We start from the raw sequence: 20,035 nt of genomic DNA, 5'->3' as shown, positions 1-20,035 counted from the left end.
GAGAAAGAAAGACGGGAGAGGGCATGATTATTTACGTACAAAATCTTAAAAAGAGCAGATAGGGTTAGACTTTGAATTAAGAAGACCGGGATCAAGGGGACACAAGTGGAAGCTAAAACGCGATGAGCCGTAGGGATGTAAGGAAGTATTTCTTTAGTCTCAGGCTGGTTGAAAAGTGGAATGATTTGGATGAGGCACTGCTGAAGGCAAACTCGATACACAGCTTCAAAAATAGGTATGATAATACCCACGAGGCCGTAAATAGTGATAGCGATCAAAGCACTCTAGGAGGCGAGGTCAAGAGCTCAGTATCGGTCCCTCCCCCCCACAAACACAACTCGGTGAGTACACCTGACCCAACTACGTGCCCTGCTAGAAGGTAAGGGAGATATAGGAGGAGAGGCGTGGGGACATAGACAGCTGTTAGGGTCCTAACTGGACGACTCGCAGGACCCAGGTTTTTGCTCGGAACTTGATTGGTGTACTGTTAGGTGACCCTTGTGATCGCTCGAACATTACTCTCATAACTTAGTCAACACAACTCTGGTGAAAGTTCCAGGACCCGTTTTGTGCCTCTGTAATATTTTACCTCCAGTAGTATATTCATCTTCAGTGACTGGTGCTCAAGTGTGGAGTACAAGGTAATTACTACAGTGTATAAGTATCCTAATAAGTTAGTGCATCCTTAATGGGTTTACCTGGAGAGAGTTCCGGGGGTCAACGCCCCCGCGGCCCGGTCTGTGACCAGGCCTCCTGGTGGATCAGAGCCTGATCAACCAGGCTGTTGCTGCTGGCTGCACGCAAACCAACGTACGAGCCACAGCCCGGCTGGTCAGGAACCGACTTTAGGTGCTTGTCCAGTGCCAGCTTGAAGACTGCCAGGGGTCTGTTGGTAATCCCCCTTATGTATGCTGGGAGGCAGTTGAACAGTCTCGGGCCCCTGACACTTATTGTATGGTCTCTTAACGTGCTAGTGACACCCCTGCTTTTCATTGGGGGGATGTTGCATCGTCTGCCAAGTCTTTTGCTTTCGTAGTGAGTGATTTTCGTGTGCAAGTTCGGTACTAGTCCCTCTAGGATTTTCCAGGTGTAATAATCATGTATCTCTCCCGCCTGCGTTCCAGGGAATACAGTTTTAGGAACCTCAAGCGCTCCCTGTAATTGAGGTGTTTTATCTCCGTTATGCGCGCCGTGAAGGTTCTCTGTACATTTTCTAGGTCAGCAATTTCACTTGCCTTGAAAGGTGCTGTTAGTCTCCAGCAATATTCCAGCCTAGATAAAACAAGTGACCTGAAGAGTGTCATCATGGGCTTGGCATCCATAGTTTTGAAGGTTCTCATTATCCATCCTGTCATTTTTCTAGCAGATGCGATTGATACAATGTTATGGTCCTTGAAGGTGAGATCCTCCGACATGATCACTCCCAGGTCTTTGACGTTGGTGTTTCGCTCTATTTTGTGGCCAGAATTTGTTTTGTACTCTGATGAAGATTTAATTTCCTCATGTTTACCATATCTGAGTAATTGAAATTTCTCATCGTTGAGCTTCATATTGTTTTCTGCAGCCCACTGAAAGATTTGGTTGATGTCCGCCTGGAGCGGAGTGCTTTTCGATGATGATGATGATGATGATGATGATGATGATGATTTTAGTAACAGCGATCTGAGTGGTATCCTCGTATCCATTAACCCCAGCCTTCTCTACCTCTATGATCCGAGAAGGGTATCGTTCTATTCGTCATGTCCAGCCCTCTCTACCTTAATGAACACACAAGAATAGTACAGAGTGCAGTATAAGTTTCTAATGCAGTTAAATATCAGCGTTGAAGATTTGAAGCCTATCAGAAGAGATATTCACAAGTCATCACATGGAAACTAAATCCAGGAATGGTGCGGATAAAATTAACCAGAGGGTAACTGTACATGCCAATAGTTGCATGAACCTTATCCTAGTTACAGTACACCGGCATTTTTTAAATTTTAGGTCGATCGGATGCAACATTCTCAAGTTATAAATGGAAGCTGAGGAAGAAAACAAATTCAGCAAACCTCGTCCAGGTCACGAGACCTGGTCACGGACCGGGCCCCGGGGGCGTTGACCCCCGAAATCCCCTCTAGGTATACACTTCTTCGGGGATACCTAATAATGACAATAATAGTAATGGATTATACATTATTCTGTTACAATTCGTTGTATAAATAGATATTTATTTCGTGGGGTAAATAAACAAACTTGGCAGGAGTGTGGCGCTGTTAGTAGGTATGAGCGGTACATAATTCTCTGGTCATGGTCTAAGTAGAGACACGGGCTAGCTTACACACACACCGAGTGTCTGTCCATACGGGCTAGCTTACACACACACACACACACACACACACACACACACACACACACACACACACACACACACACACACACACACACACACAGAGTGTCTGTCGACAATTGCCTTTGACAACTCAAATGCAGTGTCATGCGAATTAGAGGGGAGGGCAGATCGGAGTTTACCTGGAGAGAGTTCCGAGGGTCGACGCCCCCGCGGCCCGGTCTGTGACCAGGCCTCCTGGTGGATCAGAGCCTGATCAACCAGGCTGTTACTGCTGGCTGCAGTGGAGAGAGGCTGCAAATATCAGGGTGAAAGGAACCTGTGGGTGAGTATAACACCTAGGATATAGCCAGAAAAACACAATCTGTATAACATTAATAGCATATGCAAGATGTCTCGTAGCTGGATCACTAGCGCACTCGGCTCACACACTGAGGTCCGGGGTTAGAATCTCCTGTACGGCTGGAAAACATTAGGGACGTGTTTCCATAAGACACCTGTGGTCCCTGTCCCTGTTCACCCATCAGTTTAAAATGGGTACCTGGGTGTTGGTCGACTGGTGTGGGTCACATCCTGGGACAAAACTGACCTAATTTGCCCGAAATGCTCTGCATAACAAGGGGCTTTCTATATAGCAGTATGTCATTGATGTCAGCTATGGTATGTATACCTTGTACATGTACTTGTAGAAGTAAAGATTATTATTATTATTATTATTATTATTATTATAATTATTATTGGCAAATATTAGAATAGCATTCAGGAACTTTAATAAAAAACATCCTTTAGAATATTATAAGCAACATTTATTAGGCTAGTCATTGAGTATGTAGCCCCAGCATGGAGCCCATACCTGGTTAAGCATGTAGAACCTCGAAAAGGTCCAAAGTTTGCAATTAGGCAAGTATCAGAACTAAAAGGAATGCTCCGTATGGAAAGTCTGAAGGAAATAAAGCTGAAGAGAAAGAAAGACGGGAGACCTGGAGTTTACCTGGAGAGAGTTTCGGGGGTCAACGCCCCCGCGGCCCGGTCTGTGACCAGGCCTCCTGGTGGATCAGCGCCTGATCAACCAGGCTGTTGCTGCTGGCTGCACGCAAACCAACGTACGAGCCACAGCCCGGCTGATCAGGAACTGACTTTAGGTGCTTGTCCAGTGCCAGCTTGAAGACTGCCAGGGGTCTGTTGGTAATCCCCCTTATGTGTGCTGGGAGGCAGTTGAACAGTCTCGGGCCCCTGACACTTATTGTATGGTCTCTTAACGTGCTAGTGACACCCCTGCTTTTCATTGGGGGGATGGTGCATCGTCCTCATGTCTTTTGCTTTCGTAGTGAGTGATTTTCGTGTGCAAGTTCGGTACTAGTCCCTCTAGGATTTTCCAGGAGCATGATTTTCCAGGGCATGATTATTTACGTACAAAATCTTAAAAAGAGCAGATAGGGTTAGACTTTGAATTAAGAAGACCGGGATCAAGGGGACACAAGTGGAAGCTAAAACGCGATGAGCCGTAGGGATGTAAGGAAGTATTTCTTTAGTCTCAGGCTGGTTGAAAAGTGGAATGATTTGGATGAGGCACTGCTGAAGGCAAACTCGATACACAGCTTCAAAAATAGGTATGATAATACCCACGAGGCCGTAAATAGTGATAGCGATCAAAGCACTCTAGGAGGCGAGGTCAAGAGCTCAGTATCGGTCCCTCCCCCCCACAAACACAACTCGGTGAGTACACCTGACCCAACTACGTGCCCTGCTAGAAGGTAAGGGAGATATAGGAGGAGAGGCGTGGGGACATAGACAGCTGTTAGGGTCCTAACTGGACGACTCGCAGGACCCAGGTTTTTGCTCGGAACTTGATTGGTGTACTGTTAGGTGACCCTTGTGATCGCTCGAACATTACTCTCATAACTTAGTCAACACAACTCTGGTGAAAGTTCCAGGACCCGTTTTGTGCCTCTGTAATATTTTACCTCCAGTAGTATATTCATCTTCAGTGACTGGTGCTCAAGTGTGGAGTACAAGGTAATTACTACAGTGTATAAGTATCCTAATAAGTTAGTGCATCCTTAATGGGTTTACCTGGAGAGAGTTCCGGGGGTCAACGCCCCCGCGGCCCGGTCTGTGACCAGGCCTCCTGGTGGATCAGAGCCTGATCAACCAGGCTGTTGCTGCTGGCTGCACGCAAACCAACGTACGAGCCACAGCCCGGCTGGTCAGGAACCGACTTTAGGTGCTTGTCCAGTGCCAGCTTGAAGACTGCCAGGGGTCTGTTGGTAATCCCCCTTATGTATGCTGGGAGGCAGTTGAACAGTCTCGGGCCCCTGACACTTATTGTATGGTCTCTTAACGTGCTAGTGACACCCCTGCTTTTCATTGGGGGGATGTTGCATCGTCTGCCAAGTCTTTTGCTTTCGTAGTGAGTGATTTTCGTGTGCAAGTTCGGTACTAGTCCCTCTAGGATTTTCCAGGTGTATATAATCATGTATCTCTCCCGCCTGCGTTCCAGGGAATACAGGTTCAGGAACCTCAAGCGCTCCCAGTAATTGAGGTGTTTTATCTCCGTTATGCGCGCCGTGAAGGTTCTCTGTGAGTGTGTGTGTGTGTGTGTGTGTGTGTGTGTGAGTATGAGTGTGTGTGTGTATGAGTGTGTGTGTGTGTATGAGTGTGTGTGCGTGTGTGTATGAGTTTGTGTGTGTGTGTGTGTGTGTGTGTGTGTGTGTGTGTGTGTGTATGAATTTGTATGTGTGTGTGTGTGTGTGTGTGTGTGTGTGTGTGTGTCTGTGAGAGAGAGAGAGACTCAACAATCAACATTTGCACCAATAACTCATTACAGTTGTGACCGGGTGTGGAAGTGTGAATTGCTCATTACTCTAAAATTTGTTCATGATTGCAGCCATGTATAAACGTAAGTAACCATTCTTACAGTATTCATTACCTTTGTAACTTGTGAGTTCATTACCTTGTACCTAGTTCAGCCATCAAAACTTTGGAGCCCGGTCCCTGGACCCATTGTGTACCTCTGTAATCTGTAAATACCTTTGTAACTTGTCATGATTGTGACTAGACCTACCTGGAGTTCATTACCTTTGTAAATTGTGAGTTCATTACCTTTGTAAATTGTGAGTTCATTACCTTTGTAAATTGTGAGTTCATTACCTCTGTAACTTGCTCAGCTATCAAAACTTTGAGGCCCAGTCCCTGGACCCATTATGTACCTCTGTAACCTTTTGACTACCGCCCACTGGATGGGTATGGGGTGCATAATAAACATATTAAACTAACTAACTAACTCTGTACATTTTCTAGGTCAGCAATTTCACCTGCCTTGAAAGGTGCTGCTAGTGTGCAGCAATATTCCAGCCTAGATAGAACAAGTGACCTGAAGAGTGTCATCATGGGCTTGGCCTCCCTCGTTTTGAAGGTTCTCATTATCCATCCTGTCATTTTTCTATCAGATGCGATTGATACAATGTTATGGTCCTTGAAGGTGAGATCCTCCGACATGATCACTCCCAGGTCTTTGACGTTGGTGTTTCGCTCTATTTTGTGGCCAGAATTTGTTTTGTACTCTGATGAAGATTTAATTTCCTCATGTTTACCATATCTGAGTAATTGAAATTTCTCATCGTTGAACTTCATATTGTTTTCTGCAGCCCACTGAAAGATTCGGTTGATGTCCGCCTGGAGCCTTGCAGTGTCTGCAATGGAAGACACTGTCATGCAGATTCGGGTGTCATCTGCAAAGGAAGACACGGTGCTGTGGCTTACATCCTTGTCTGTCGGATATGAGGATGAGGAACAAGATGGGAGCGAGTACTGTGCCTTGTGGAACAGAGCTTTTCACCGTAGCTGCCTCGGACTTTACTCTGTTGACGACTACTCTGTGTTCTGTTAGTGAGGAAATTATAGATCCATCGACCGACTTTTCCTGTTATTCCTTTAGCACGCATTTTGTGCACTATTACGCCATGGTCACACTTGTCGAAGGCTTTTGCAAAGTCTGTATATATTACATCTGCATTCTTTTTATCTTCTAGTGCATTTAGGACCTTGTCGTAGTGATCCAATAGTTGAGACAGACAAGAGCGACCTGTTCTAAACCCATGTTACCCTGGGTTGTGTAACTGATGGGTTTCTAGATGGGTGGTGATCTTGCTTCTTAGGACCCTTTCAAAGATTTTTATGATATGGGATGTTAGTGCTATCGGTCTGTAGTTCTTTGCTGTTGCTTTACTGCCCCCTTTGTGGAGTGGGGCTATGTCTGTTGTTTTTAGTAACTGTGGGACGATCCCCGTGTCCATGCTCCCTCTCCATAGGATGGAAAAGGCTCGTGATAGGGGCTTCTTGCAGTTCTTGATGTATGGGTGCCTACCGACCACAGGATAGGTATGGGTGACTACTGACAGCAGGATGGACATGGGTGACTACTGACAACTGGATGAGTATGGGTGACTACCGGCCATAGTAGGGTTCATTAATATAAGGTAGTTATGGTCATTGCAGATTAATTGACTTGATAGTTTTACCCTCACAAATTCCCTGTACATTTTCCTTTATAATAAATGGAGGAAGGCCCAGAGGACCAGCCTCGTATACAAACATGGAACACACTTGAGATATGGAGTAAGTTTATTCAGGTATACACAGTTACATAGATTATGTATCATACATAGCAACATATATGTAGAGAACCTAGGATACCCAAAAAAGTCAAAGTAACTTATATCCATTGGGGTCCTTTTGGACTGTTCCTAGCTAAAGTCTTCCCAGCTACCTTACCTCCTAGCAAGTTTCTTTCCCCCTGAGGCTGGGGAATTTGAAGCACCTTGTGCTGCCAGATGACTCGTTACTTATAATGAAAATGTGAGAAATAAATTCCTAATTTATTTCAAGCTACAAACAACAATATGATCACTAAGACAGTAAGTAATAATAGTAATAATAACCACTATAAATCTCTTACTTTTTAGGGGCTTTCATTCCACTTACAATCAAACTAATAACCACACGGATAAAAGACAAACTGCTCACAATATGGACACGTCTAGCTAATCAGATTATCAAGCCTTTAAAAATGGAGTGAGGCAGCGTAACAGCTCTTGACCTGTAAATAAACGGAGGTAGAACAGTCCTAAGCCTGTAAATGAGCTGAGGTAAGACAACACCTTCAAATTTTTAAATTTAGTAAAAAATGTACTGCATATTTGTACATAAAAATTATTATTATTATTATTATTATTATTATTATTATTATTATTATTATTATTATTATTATTATTATTATTATTATTATTATTATATTCACAAAATATGTTAAACCTGTAAGGGTTATAAATCGCCAAAAGGGTGAGAGGAAGCCAAGGGGAGTAGCCCAACAGATGGACTGAGGAGCTAACGAGGAGAGCTGAAGCTAACGTGAATAATCAGACTCATTAATAAAAACTCAAAGATTGCACCTGCGCTGAAAGTAAAGATTTCTGAAAGGACAACAGTAACGTGAGAACAACCTGGCGCTGAAAAAAAATAGATCGATAATGAATCCTACGTGTTATATGGCAACTGGAACAATTAAGAAAAAAACCGAGGTGTTTGACTGCCAAACCTAACAAGTGGTAGAGCGATGAACCAAACAAGTGGTAGAGCGAGAGAACTTTCACGGCGCGCATAACGGAGATAAAACACCTCAGTTACTGGGAGCGCTTGAGGTTTCTAAACCTGTATTCCCTGGAACGCAGGAGGGAGAGATACATGATTATATACACCTGGAAAATCCTAGAGGGACTAGTACCGAACTTGCACACGAAAATCACTCACTACGAAAGCAAAAGACTTGGCAGACGATGCACCATCCCCCCAATGAAAAGCAGGGGTGTCACTAGCACGTTAAGAGACCATACAATAAGTGTCAGGGGCCCGAGACTGTTCAACTGCCTCCCAGCACACATAAGGGGGATTACCAACAGACCCCTGGCAGTCTTCAAGCTGGCACTGGACAAGCACCTAAAGTCAGTTCCTGATCAGCCGGGCTGTGGCTCGTACGTTGGTTTGCGTGCAGCCAGCAGCAACAGCCTGGTTGATCAGGCACTGATCCACCAGGAGGCCTGGTCACAGACCGGGCCGCGGGGGCGTTGACCCCCGAAACTCTCTCCAGGTAAACTCCAGGTAAACCCCGGTTAGAGCCTCCCGTCCATCTTTCTGTTTATTCATTTACAGTCGCTTATTGCGACTCGAATCTAAGTTCAAAAAACAAACAAATTGCTGAGAAAAATGCCGAGATCCTCCATGTCATAGCTCTGGTTGAGTCTTGTATAACTAATACGCAATCTCGCGAGAACCATTTTCCAAACAGGCCCTACAACTGAGTCCCTCTTCAGAAGACAGAAAAGCGCTTCGGTAGTTGGAAGAAATATACAGTACTCATCTTCCTAGAGTTTACCTGGAGAGAGTTCCGGGGGTCAACGCCCCCGCAGCCCGGTCTGTGACCATCTTCAGTTTCATTTTTTATATGAAAGTTTATTTATGAGTTTCTAATGCAGTTCTGGGAAAAATATTGTTCAGGCTGAAACAACGATCACAGTATGTCACCTGATACTGTCTAGCCATGTAGGTATCTCAGCGGGAGGAGTAGTGAAGGCTCGACCCTCCGTCTGATAAGCGTGTAAGACACGCTACCTCTATGTACTTAGTTCATGGGAACTGGAGGATGAGGGAGCGATGGTGGAGAGATAACCTGTGGCAGAGAGAGAGTGAGAGAGAGGACGTGGGTGGGGCACTGGTAACCTGAGCCTGCAGAGCACCAAGGCAACTGCTTCTGCTTCTGTTGCTGCTTCAGATGCTGCTGCTGCTGCTGCTGCTGCTGTTACTGTTGTTGTTAAGGCCGTTTATATTTCTGCTGCTACTACTATTACTGTTGTTCCTATTTCTGTTGCTACTTTTGCTGGTTTTGTTGCTGCTGCTGTTGCTGTTTCTTCAATTGTTTGACACTATTTATACATTAATAAATCCAGACTTTTGTAGGTGTGTATTGTCTCCTGTGATTATTGTATTCACGGAGAAACACTAAATCCGTAGGGGTCATGCAGCTCCTGGAGAGTGATAGGCAATCAGATTTGATCCGAGGAAGAGGGCAGTTCAAATTTCTGGGATCAAGAGCCCCCTCACCGGCATCAAAGCACTCCGTCACTTGACGAAAAAACATTTATTGGTAATTGTTGAATTCTGTGGTAAGGAAGCCGTAATATAGAGGTAATATTACACGTAATATAGAGGTAATATTACACGTAATATAGAGGTAATATTACACGTAATATAGAGGTAATATTACACGTAATATAGAGGTAATATTACACGTAATATAGAGGTAATATTACACGTAATATAGAGGTAATATTACACGTAATATAGAGGTAATATTACACGTAATATAGAGGTAATATTACACGTAATATAGAGGTAATATTACACGTAATATAGAGGTAATATCACACGTAATATAGAGGTAATATTACACGTATTATATTACCGCTATGTTGTCCCTTGGGGGTCAGCGCCCCCCCCCACTGCCCGGTCTCAGATTACGCCTGGATGATTGCATGATCAGTTATGTTAGGTAAAAGGACACAAGTGCAACTAATGTGACATTTTATTGTGGCAACGTTTCGCTCTCCAGGAGCTTTATCAAGCTGTTAGGTAACGGCTTCATAACACTCCTGGGGAGCAAAACCGTCCCACAGTACAATATCACATTAGTTGCATCTATGTCCGTTTACCTAACATTGTGTTGGTAATTCTACCATGATCTATCATACTGTTGTTGCTTGCTGCACGCAGGCCAAGGAAGGCACCACAGCCCAGCTTATCAGCTTATCTTGAAGGAGTGTGTCAAGTTCGTTCTTGAAGACAGTGCTATTGGTTATTCCCTTTTTACATGCTTCTAAATATAAAAAAAAAGATAGTCTTAATTTGGATTATTAATCCAGTGGCTTAGTAACCCAGGATAACCTAAGAAAATCAAGCAGTGTAGCTTATTTCCACTGATGTCTTTATGTTCACTTACCCAGGGTGCCACCCACAACGGTCAACTAACACCCAGGGGAACCTTTGGAAGTCTTCCTGGAGTCTACCTGGAGGGTATTCCGGGGATCAACGCCCTCGCGGCCCGGTCCACGACCATGCCTCCCGGTAGATCAGGGCTTGATCAATCAGGCTATTACTGCTGGCCGCACGTAGTCCAACGTACGGACCACAGCCCGGCTGATCCGGCACCGACTTCAAGTATCTGTCCAGCTCCCTCTTGAAGGTAGCCAATGGGAGGAAATTGTTAAGGCCTCAAGCAGGAGACCGTAGTGATTTTAGGGCAGTTTACCTTCGAATTGACTGGAAATCTAGAGTCACTGCAAGTTCCTGGAGGTAATCTAGGTGAATTATCTGATGCGTATTGGTGTTTTCACATTCAAAGTTCAAGTTTATTCTCTATAAGGATTACAATGCTGAGTTTACAGAAATTTGGTTATTGTGTGGTTTACATGTGGTAAAATTGTGATTACAGAGTGTACCACTAGAACGCTTAGCATGGCTAGGCATTTCGGGTATACTTAGTTTTATTCTTAATTGTAAAATATTACAAATTATGAGGTAAGTTGGTATTATGGCTAAGTGACTAAATACTAGTTTGTGAGTTTAGTAATGTGAATGCTTTCCCATGGGGAGAACACTAAACCCGTAACCCATCTTGTATGACGAATGCCATACAAGATGGGGAATGGGAGGCAATCAGGTTCCATGTAAGGGGGGATAGGGCCAATTTCTTTGATGAAGAGCCCTTCATCATTAAGGCACCTCCTTTTGAAGGGTTTATGCCTTTAATAAATGTTGTCAGAGGTTGGGTGCGTGATGACTGTGACCTTGCTGGCAGGACAGGTCGGGTTGCACCTGCCATCTCTTTTACTGGGCTGGTCCTTGGACCCATTATAGAGCCAGTTCCTAGACTCACTGTAGGGCCAGGTCCTGGACCCATGATGTGTGTCTAATGTTTTGCCTGCCTCTCTACTAGGCATGGGGTGACTACAGCCGTGCATAATGGGTATGGGGGTCACTACTATTTAACGGGATGGGTATGGGGTGACTACAGCCCTATAGGATGGGTGATTAGCACTCAACAGGATGGACAAAGAGTGACTTCAGTCCGATGGTGTTTTAATGAACATTTTTTTTCCTGCAGAACATCGTGGGCGAGTATGTGTGGAGTGTTGCTCGTGCTGTGGCAGGTGCCTCGACCCCATGCTACATCCACCAGCCTTCATCATCTCTCCCCGCCCGTACACGCACCTTTCCCCACATCCCACGCACACATCAGCAACCCCCGCTACCTGCAGGTGCTGGAGGGAAGCTCGAGTGGCTCTCAACACCTGGGAGATCCTGCTGTCTCCACTACGATATCTGATGAAGGCTCCAGCTCCTCTAACCCGAGGCTCAGCGGTCCTCTCAGAGATGCCACGGTGGGTCAGGGAAGCGCAGCTCCTGCCCATTCCCACTTGTTACAGGGATGGTTCAAAATACCCTGGCATCCAGTGGGTCACGCTGCCCACCTCGGCCATCACCACTCCATAAGGCACTTCAATTCTAGTATGTAACCACGTTATATTTATAGGGAGGTACTAAACCCATAGACGTCATGCAAGGCCTGGGAAATAGGAGGTAATTAGGACCCATGAGGGTCATACGGTACCTGGGGAAATGGAGCCGATCAGGTTTGCTTCAAGGAAGGGGAGAATTGCTCCAATTTCTTGAATCAAAAGCCTTTAACCAACGTCAAGGCAATATAGTAGGTAACTGAGCTAAAAGTAACTGGGAATACCGAATTACTGGTGTTCTGGAAGAGAGTCAGACAGGTTGTGGAGGAGTAAGCCAGTGGAAGGCCTCGGTCAGATGACCAAAAGCTCCAGCTGTGGGTCATCATATGACTAAGACCCATGTCAGGAAACACTTGTCCTGTTTCCTGACAAACCTGACCTAACTTAACACAAAGGAACAATACCCCGGTGACAGTAAAACAGAAAATAATTAGTATGCAGTACATTCCCACCTTATACAGTACTGATGGAGGCAAATGGTATAAAATACCGACACGATGAAAAAAACGTATATGCAGTATAATAAAAAGGCACACTGCCGTGGCTGGAACAATATACAAATAACCCACAGGTAGGAGAATGAAATTATGACGACGTTTCGGTCCGGTTTGACTAGTCAATGGTCCAAGTCGGACCGAAACGTGCGGGTTATTTGTGTAATGCGATTCTGTACTAACAATGTTTCACCTACACAGTGGGCTTTATCTAGTCACAGACATATCTGTTTGTACATTAAAATGGTATAAAATACCGACAGGTTGTTAGGTAAGACACATATGCAACAGTTAGGTATCTTTATTATGAAACGTTTCGCCTACACAGTAGGCTTCTTCAGTCGAGTACAGAAAAGTTGATAGAAGCAGAAGATACATGAAGACGATGTAATCAGTCCATCACCCTTAAAGTTTTGAGGTGGTCAGTCCCTCAGTCTGGAGAAGAGCATTGTTCCATAGTATGAAACAATATGGAGATGAAGTGACAGGATGGAGCTTATATAGCGCCAAGAGGTGAGACGTAGGCCACTAGGAGAGGTAAGAACTCAGATGTTGAGAGGTCAGGTCCCTCTCAAATCCAACCGCTCTCACTAGTGGAAGTTGTCGAAGTTGATTGCAGGTCTGTACCAAGATACCGTTGTGTTGCAGTGTCTGACAGATTGAACATTAAAATGGTATAAAATACCGACAGGTTGTTAGGTAAGACACACATGCAACAGTTAGGTATCTTTATTATGAAACGTTTCGCCTACACAGTAGGCTTCTTCAGTCTCACCTCTTGGCGCTATATAAGCTCCATCCTGTCACTTCATCTCCATATTGTTTCATACTATGGAACAATGCTCTTCTCCAGACTGAGGGACTGACCACCTCAAAACTTTAAGGGTGATGGACTGATTACATCGTCTTCATGTATCTTCTGCTTCTATCAGCTTTTCTGTACTCGACTGAAGAAGCCTACTGTGTAGGCGAAACGTTTCATAATAAAGATACCTAACTGTTGCATATGTGTCTTACCTAATATCTGTTTGTGTCTTGATAAAGCCCACTCTGTGGGCGAAACATTATCAGTAAAGAACCGCATTATACTGCATCTGTACTCACCTAGTTGTGGTTGCAGGTGTTGAGTCACAACTCCTGGCCCGCCTCTTCACTGGTCGCTACTCAGTCACTCCTGCTCCATGAGCTTTATCATACCTCTTCTTAAAGCTATGTATGGTTCCTGCCTCCACTACATCACTTCCCAGACTGTTCCACTTCCTGACAACTCTATGACTGAAGAAATACTTCCTAACATCCCTGTGATTCATCTGAGTCTTTAACTTCCAACTGTGACCCCTTGTTGCTGTGTCCATCTTGTCTATACCTCTCGGTATTTTATATGTCGTTATCATATCCCCCCTATCTCTCCTGTCTTCCAGTGTCGTCAGGTCGATTCTCCATACATAAGAACATAAGAAAGGAGGAACACTGCAGCAGGCCTGTTGACCCATACTAGGCAGGTCCTTTACAATTCATCCCACTAACAAAACATTTGCCCAACCCAATTTTCAATGCCACCCAAGAAACAAGCTCCGATGTGCAAGTCCCACTCAAATCCAACCCCTCCCACTCATGTACTTATCCAACCTAAATTTGAAACTACCCAAAGTCCTAGCCTCAATAACCCAACTAGGTAGACTGTTCCACTCATCAACTACCCTATTTCCAAACCAATACTTTCCTATGTCCTTTCTAAATCTAAACTTATCTAATTTAAATCCATTACTGCGAGTTCTCTCTTGGAGAGATATCCTCAAGACCTTGTTAATATGCCCTTTATTAATACCTATCTTCCACTTATACACTTCGATCAGGTCTCCCCTCATTCTTCGTCTAACAAGTGAATGTAACTTAAGAGTCTTCAATCTTTCTTCATAAGGAAGATTTCTAATGCTATGTATTAATTTAGTCATCCTACGCTGAATGTTTTCTAACGAATTTATGTCCATTCTGTAATATGGAGACCAGAATTGAGCTGCATAATCTAGGTGAGGCCTTACTAATGATGTATAAAGCTGCAGTATGACCTCTGGACTTCTGTTGCTTACACTTCTTGATATAAATCCCTTATTACGTACGCTTAGGCATTGCTGTCTTGGTTTAAGGTTGCTGCTTACCATAACCCCCAAGTCCTTTTCGCAATCTGTATGGCTAAGTTCTACATTATTTAACTTATAAGTGCTAGGGTTATGGACACTCCCGAGCTTCAGAACCTTGCATTTATCTACATTGAACTGCATCTGCCACTTTCCTGACCAAGAGTAGAGTTTGTCTAAATCCTCCTGAAGTTCCCTAACATCTACGTTTGAATCAATTATCCTACCTATCTTCGTGTCATCGGCGAATTTGCTCATATCACTAGCAATTCCTTCATCAAGATCATTGATATATATTATAAACAACAACGGGCCCAAGACTGATCCCTGTGGAACGCCACTTGTTACTGATCCCCACTCGGATTTAACCCCATTTATGGACACTCTCTGCTTCCTGTCTGTGAGCCATGACTCGATCCACGAGAGCACCCTTCCCCCAATGCCATGAGCTGCTACTTTCTTCAACAGTCTTTGGTGCGGAACTCTATCAAATGCCTTACTAAAATCTAAGTAAACAATATCAAATTCTTTATCGTGGTCAACAGCCTCAAAAGCTTTACTGAAGAAAGTTAATAAATTAGTTAGACAAGACCGGCCTCTTGTGAATCCATGCTGAGTATCATTAATCAAGCTATGCTTATCGAGATGGCTTCTTATAATCTCAGCTATAATTGACTCTAGCAACTTGCCTACAATTGAGGTCAGGCTTATTGGGCGGTAATTTGACGGTAACGACTTGTCCCCTGTTTTAAAAATAGGAATTACATTAGCCATCTTCCACATATCAGACACTACACCTGTTTGAAGAGATAAATTAAAAATATTAGTTAATGGTTCACAGACTTCCATTTTGCATTCCTTAAGAACCCTTGAAAAAACCTCATCAGGACCCGGTGACTTATTTTGCTTCAGTCTGTCTATCTGCTTCACAACCATTTCACTAGTGACTGTGATGTTACATAATTTATCTTTTTCTGATCCACTATAAAAATTAATTACCGGAATGTTATTAGTGTCTTCCTGTGTAAAAACCGAGAGAAAATAATTATTTAAAATCGAGCACATTTCATTCTCTTTGTCAGTAAGATGCCCATAGTTATTTTTAAGGGGACCTATCTTATCTCTGACTTTTGTTCTATATACCTGGAAAAAACTTTTTGGATTAGTTTTAGAATCCCTAGCAACTTTAATTTCATAGTCCCTTTTAGCTTTTCTTATCCCCTTTTTAATGTCCCTCTTAATGTCAATGTCCTTTTCAGTATATGACACTATACAAGTTATAAACAGTCTAAAAAATAATAATTAGTGCACCTGATAAGTTAGTTTAATATCTGTTATGCACCCATTTTTTTATTGTAGGCGTACCTTGCTAAAATACAAGGTAATGTTTTTGTAAAAAAAAAAAAAAAATGACCTAATTCGTGTCTGTACGAATTGGGCCATTACGATTGTAACCAGATAAAAACACGTAATTAATAAGTGTACCTGGAAAAATAAAGTTTCTTTCTTTCAGGTTATGTTCCCGAATTCAATGTAGAAAATTTAAAGGCGCCTGTTAAGACGAGGCTGCGGTATAAAGAACGTAGGAAACAAGAAAGATTGGGGTCTAACACCAAGAATAACAAGGAATTCAACAAGAACCTGAAGGAAGACAGTCACAAGACAAGCAGAGAACGTTCTTCACTTAAAGACTTCGACACAGGTGTCCATAGCAATGGAAAGGAGAAAATCAGTGTGATCACACAAGATTATAAATTTGTCAATGAACCGTTGGGTTATGTAATGAGGAACAGTGATCATGATCACAGGAATGACGAAAATGAGTCTGTCAAACAGTACAACAGTGATGAGGAGGATAATTACAGTGAAAGGCAGAGTGAGAACAGGAGAGGTGTATACACAGTCACATCTTCCCATGCCTCATTCTTGATGTATAATACAAAATCCACATATAATATCACACCCTCTGAAGCCTCGGCCTTGGTATACAATAGTACTGGACACATGTATAACTTGACACCTGTCAGTGACTCATTTTTAGAGAACAACAGCACTAGAGGCATGAATGTCACATCTGCCAATATTTCATTCTTGGTATACAATAATACTCGAGGCACTTACAATGTTACACCTACTGATGCCACAATATTGGTGTATAATAGGATACCCAAATGTGCCTCTTCTACTATGCAAACCATAATCAGAAGGTAAGTAATCCAGGTTATTTAAATTTTGTATTATTATTATTATTATTATTATTATTATTATTATTATATATCAGTCAGAGAGTGTTACGTGGCAGAGGGGTGCTGAAATTGGCACCCCTCTGCCCTCTAGGGAAGAAAAAATGATAAAAATTACAATACCATGACTGGAACAACTCATAACTCACCCACAAATTTGAGAAAAATCTTGTGACAACATTTCGGTCTTTCCTGGACCATTATCAGAACAACCTGAGGCCTGGTCATTACCTGGAGTTTACCTGGAGAGAGTTCCGGGGGTCAACGCCCCCGCGGCCCGGTCTGTGACCAGGCCTCCTGGTGGATCAGAGACTGATCAACCAGGCTGTTACTGCTGGCTGCACGCAAACCAACGTACGAGCCACAGCCCGGCTGGTCATAGACCGGACCAGGTATGGCCCAAGTCAAAGGAAAATGTCGTCTAAAGCTTTATCTATAATTTGTGGATTAGTTATTAAGAGGAAAACCAAATTTGGTGTAATAATTAGTTGTACAGCACTGTACTGTTTGTATTTTATACATCAAAAAAAATCTGTTAACTGATTTTGGAAAAATAAAAAAATAATCAGCTTTTTTCAGAAGTGTAGTATTTTCATGCTAATGGTGTATTATTATTTTCAAGATATAGTTTGTTATTGCTATAAACTATTGCTCTGCAATAAGCATATATTGAGCCACAATGGCGGCAGACTTAACCAAAGCCAGGTTGCCAACTGGCAGAGACCCAGGCCGCCAGTAATAATAATAATAATAATAATTAGTCACAACGATAATATTAGCAAATATTTTCAGATACATTAGTTACATGCTCGATAATAATCCTCATGGAAACAGAAACGAGATTAATTGATCTGTATATTTCGAACCCCCTTCTGTGATCGTTTTCAGCTGAAGAGGACCCCAGAAGGGGGTCGAAGTATACAGATAAATTAATCTCCCGTGTTTCTGTCCCCAAGTGGGTTATTATTGATCAAAGCCAATTGTTCATTACACTAGTTATTTAGTAGTTGCATGAATACAATATACTGATGATGTTTTTTCTTCCTGCAGGCTCTCGCGTCATTTAGGGTTTGATCATGTCTCATCTTTGATATATGACAAACGGCAGCTGAGCCAAGATGACCAGGAACAATTAATAGAGAACCTTACCTCATCTGTTAAAGGCACACCTTCTCATGCGCTAAGCTATGACCGGCACATCTACTATACCAATTTCACAGCGTGAGTTTGGAATGCATTTTAAAAATTCACACGCTCAGAAGTTATTATCATACTTATGGGGAAAAGTGGGGGTCATATAGAACCTGGGGAATGAGCTGTAATAAGGTTTGATCCCAAGGGAGGGTTGCATGAGTTCATTGGATCAAGAGTCATTTGAGAATTAACATAAGAGCAAAGGGGACGGTTGCTCCAGGGCCCCCTGGGTATAAGATGATTTTATTTTATTAATTTCATTGGATAACCCAGTGAAGTCAGGAAGTCATTGAGGACTGTCTGGCTTATTTCCACTGGGATACTTCAATCCTCTCCCCCAGAATTCGACCCACATCCGTCAACTAACACCTGGGTGTCTAGGCCAGTCAACATGACTCACGAAATCGTAATGACACGACTGCAAACAAACCATACCACGGGTGGGGAGAGAACCCGCGGTCAGAGAGTCTCAAAACTCCAGACTGTCGCCCAGTGGATATCGCGACGGTCTGGAGTTTTGAGACTGATCGCGGGTTCTATCCCCGCCCGTGGTATGGTTTGCCTAGGCCAGGCCAGACAGGTACCTATTTACTGTTAGGTGAACAGGGGCAGCAGGTGTAAGGAAACATGCCCAATAAGTTTATTTAGGCACAGGTACACATAAGTACAATTATCATACATAGTGTAAATCACATAAGATAATCCAAAAAGTCAAAGTGACATTTCCATTGGGGTCCAGACTTTCCTCTCCCATGGATCAAACCCTGAGAGCTGAGGAGGCTACCAACTGAGCCACGAGACACTCCAAGCCACAAGTACCCATTTTGTGTAAAACAAAAACTTTAATGAAACAAAAGAAAAGTGTTATTCTTATTTTAAAATTTAATAGGCATTATTGCGAGTAATTATAAACCGAGAGATCTTCATTTCTTGTACAATATAAATAACTACAGAAGGTGCAATGAACACTTGTCAGTGCTCAATAATAACCCACTTGGAGACAAACTCAGAAAATTAATTGATCTGTATATTTCGACCCCCTGCTGGTGTCCTCTTCGGATGAAGAGGACACCAGCAGGGGGTCGAAATACGTGTATATAAACCATTAATTATATGAGTTTCTGTCTTCATGTGGGTTATTATTGAGTCTTGTACATTATATAAATATATTGCAGTTATATATACCGTACAGTATTGCTACACAGCTCCACCTGTTCTGCACCCACCACTGTCTATGCCAAATAGCTGCGTATGTAAGTGAAAATGAAAGTATCATAAATGAGATTCCTTTCACGTCAGGAGTAAGTATATTTAGGCACAGGTACATATAAATACAATTATCACACGTAGTGTAAATTGCCTAGGATAATCCGAAAATGTCAGACAAAGTGACTTCTTTCCATGAGTTACTAACTCCTCTTTTCTTCCACAAGGTTGAATGCAGGTCGTCCTGTCTATATAAACATCATTAGAGACCCAGTAGAGAGGTTCATCTCTTCTTTTTACTATCGTCGCAGCGAGGAGAGGCGCAACCGCATCCTGGCAAGAGGTTACCCAACCTTATTCTCACCCAGCTGGGTAAATAGGTAATGTGCGATAAGATACAGTAAATAGTAATTAGTGAAATGTGATATTGTACTAATACGGTAGTGATAAAATAATAATAACACTCACAAATAGGTAATCATGGACTTATAAAAACATTTGCAATCATACACATGAACACACACACACACACACACACACACACACACACACACACACACACACACACACATATATATATATATATCCCCCAATGAAAAGCAGGGGTGTCAATAGCACGTTAAGAGACAATAGAATAAGTGTCAGGGGCCCGAGACTATTCAACTGCCTCCCAGCATACATAAGGGGGATTACCAATAGACCCCTGGCAGTCTTCAAGCTGGCACTGGACAAGCACCTAAAGTCGGTACCTGACCAGCCGGGCTATGGCTCGTACGTTGGATTGCGTGCAGCCAGCAGTAACAGCCTG

At 43.0% G+C, this 20,035-nt stretch overlaps 1 protein-coding gene across 3 annotated transcripts in view; it reads left to right on the top strand.

The window, feature by feature from the left end:
• Positions 1–20,035, top strand: part of LOC128701123 (uncharacterized) — a 60,073-nt gene that overhangs the window by 28,309 nt on the left and 11,729 nt on the right. For 2 of the 3 annotated variants that reach the window (XM_053794698.2, XM_053794700.2), the window contains exons 2-5: positions 11,541–11,944; positions 16,098–16,791; positions 17,878–18,048; positions 19,455–19,607. In XM_053794698.2, coding sequence (XP_053650673.2) covers positions 11,541–11,944; positions 16,098–16,791; positions 17,878–18,048; positions 19,455–19,607 — 1,422 coding nt within the window. Of the gene's footprint in view, positions 1–7,290; positions 7,474–11,540; positions 11,945–16,097; positions 16,792–17,877; positions 18,049–19,454; positions 19,608–20,035 lie in introns of all 3 variants that reach the window. The other variant, XM_053794699.2, reaches the window with a different exon arrangement.

This window comes from Cherax quadricarinatus, chromosome 73, assembly GCF_038502225.1.
Source record: "Cherax quadricarinatus isolate ZL_2023a chromosome 73, ASM3850222v1, whole genome shotgun sequence".
Taxonomy (NCBI): Eukaryota; Metazoa; Arthropoda; class Malacostraca; order Decapoda; family Parastacidae; genus Cherax; species Cherax quadricarinatus.
This window is presented reverse-complemented; position numbering and strand designations above follow the sequence as displayed.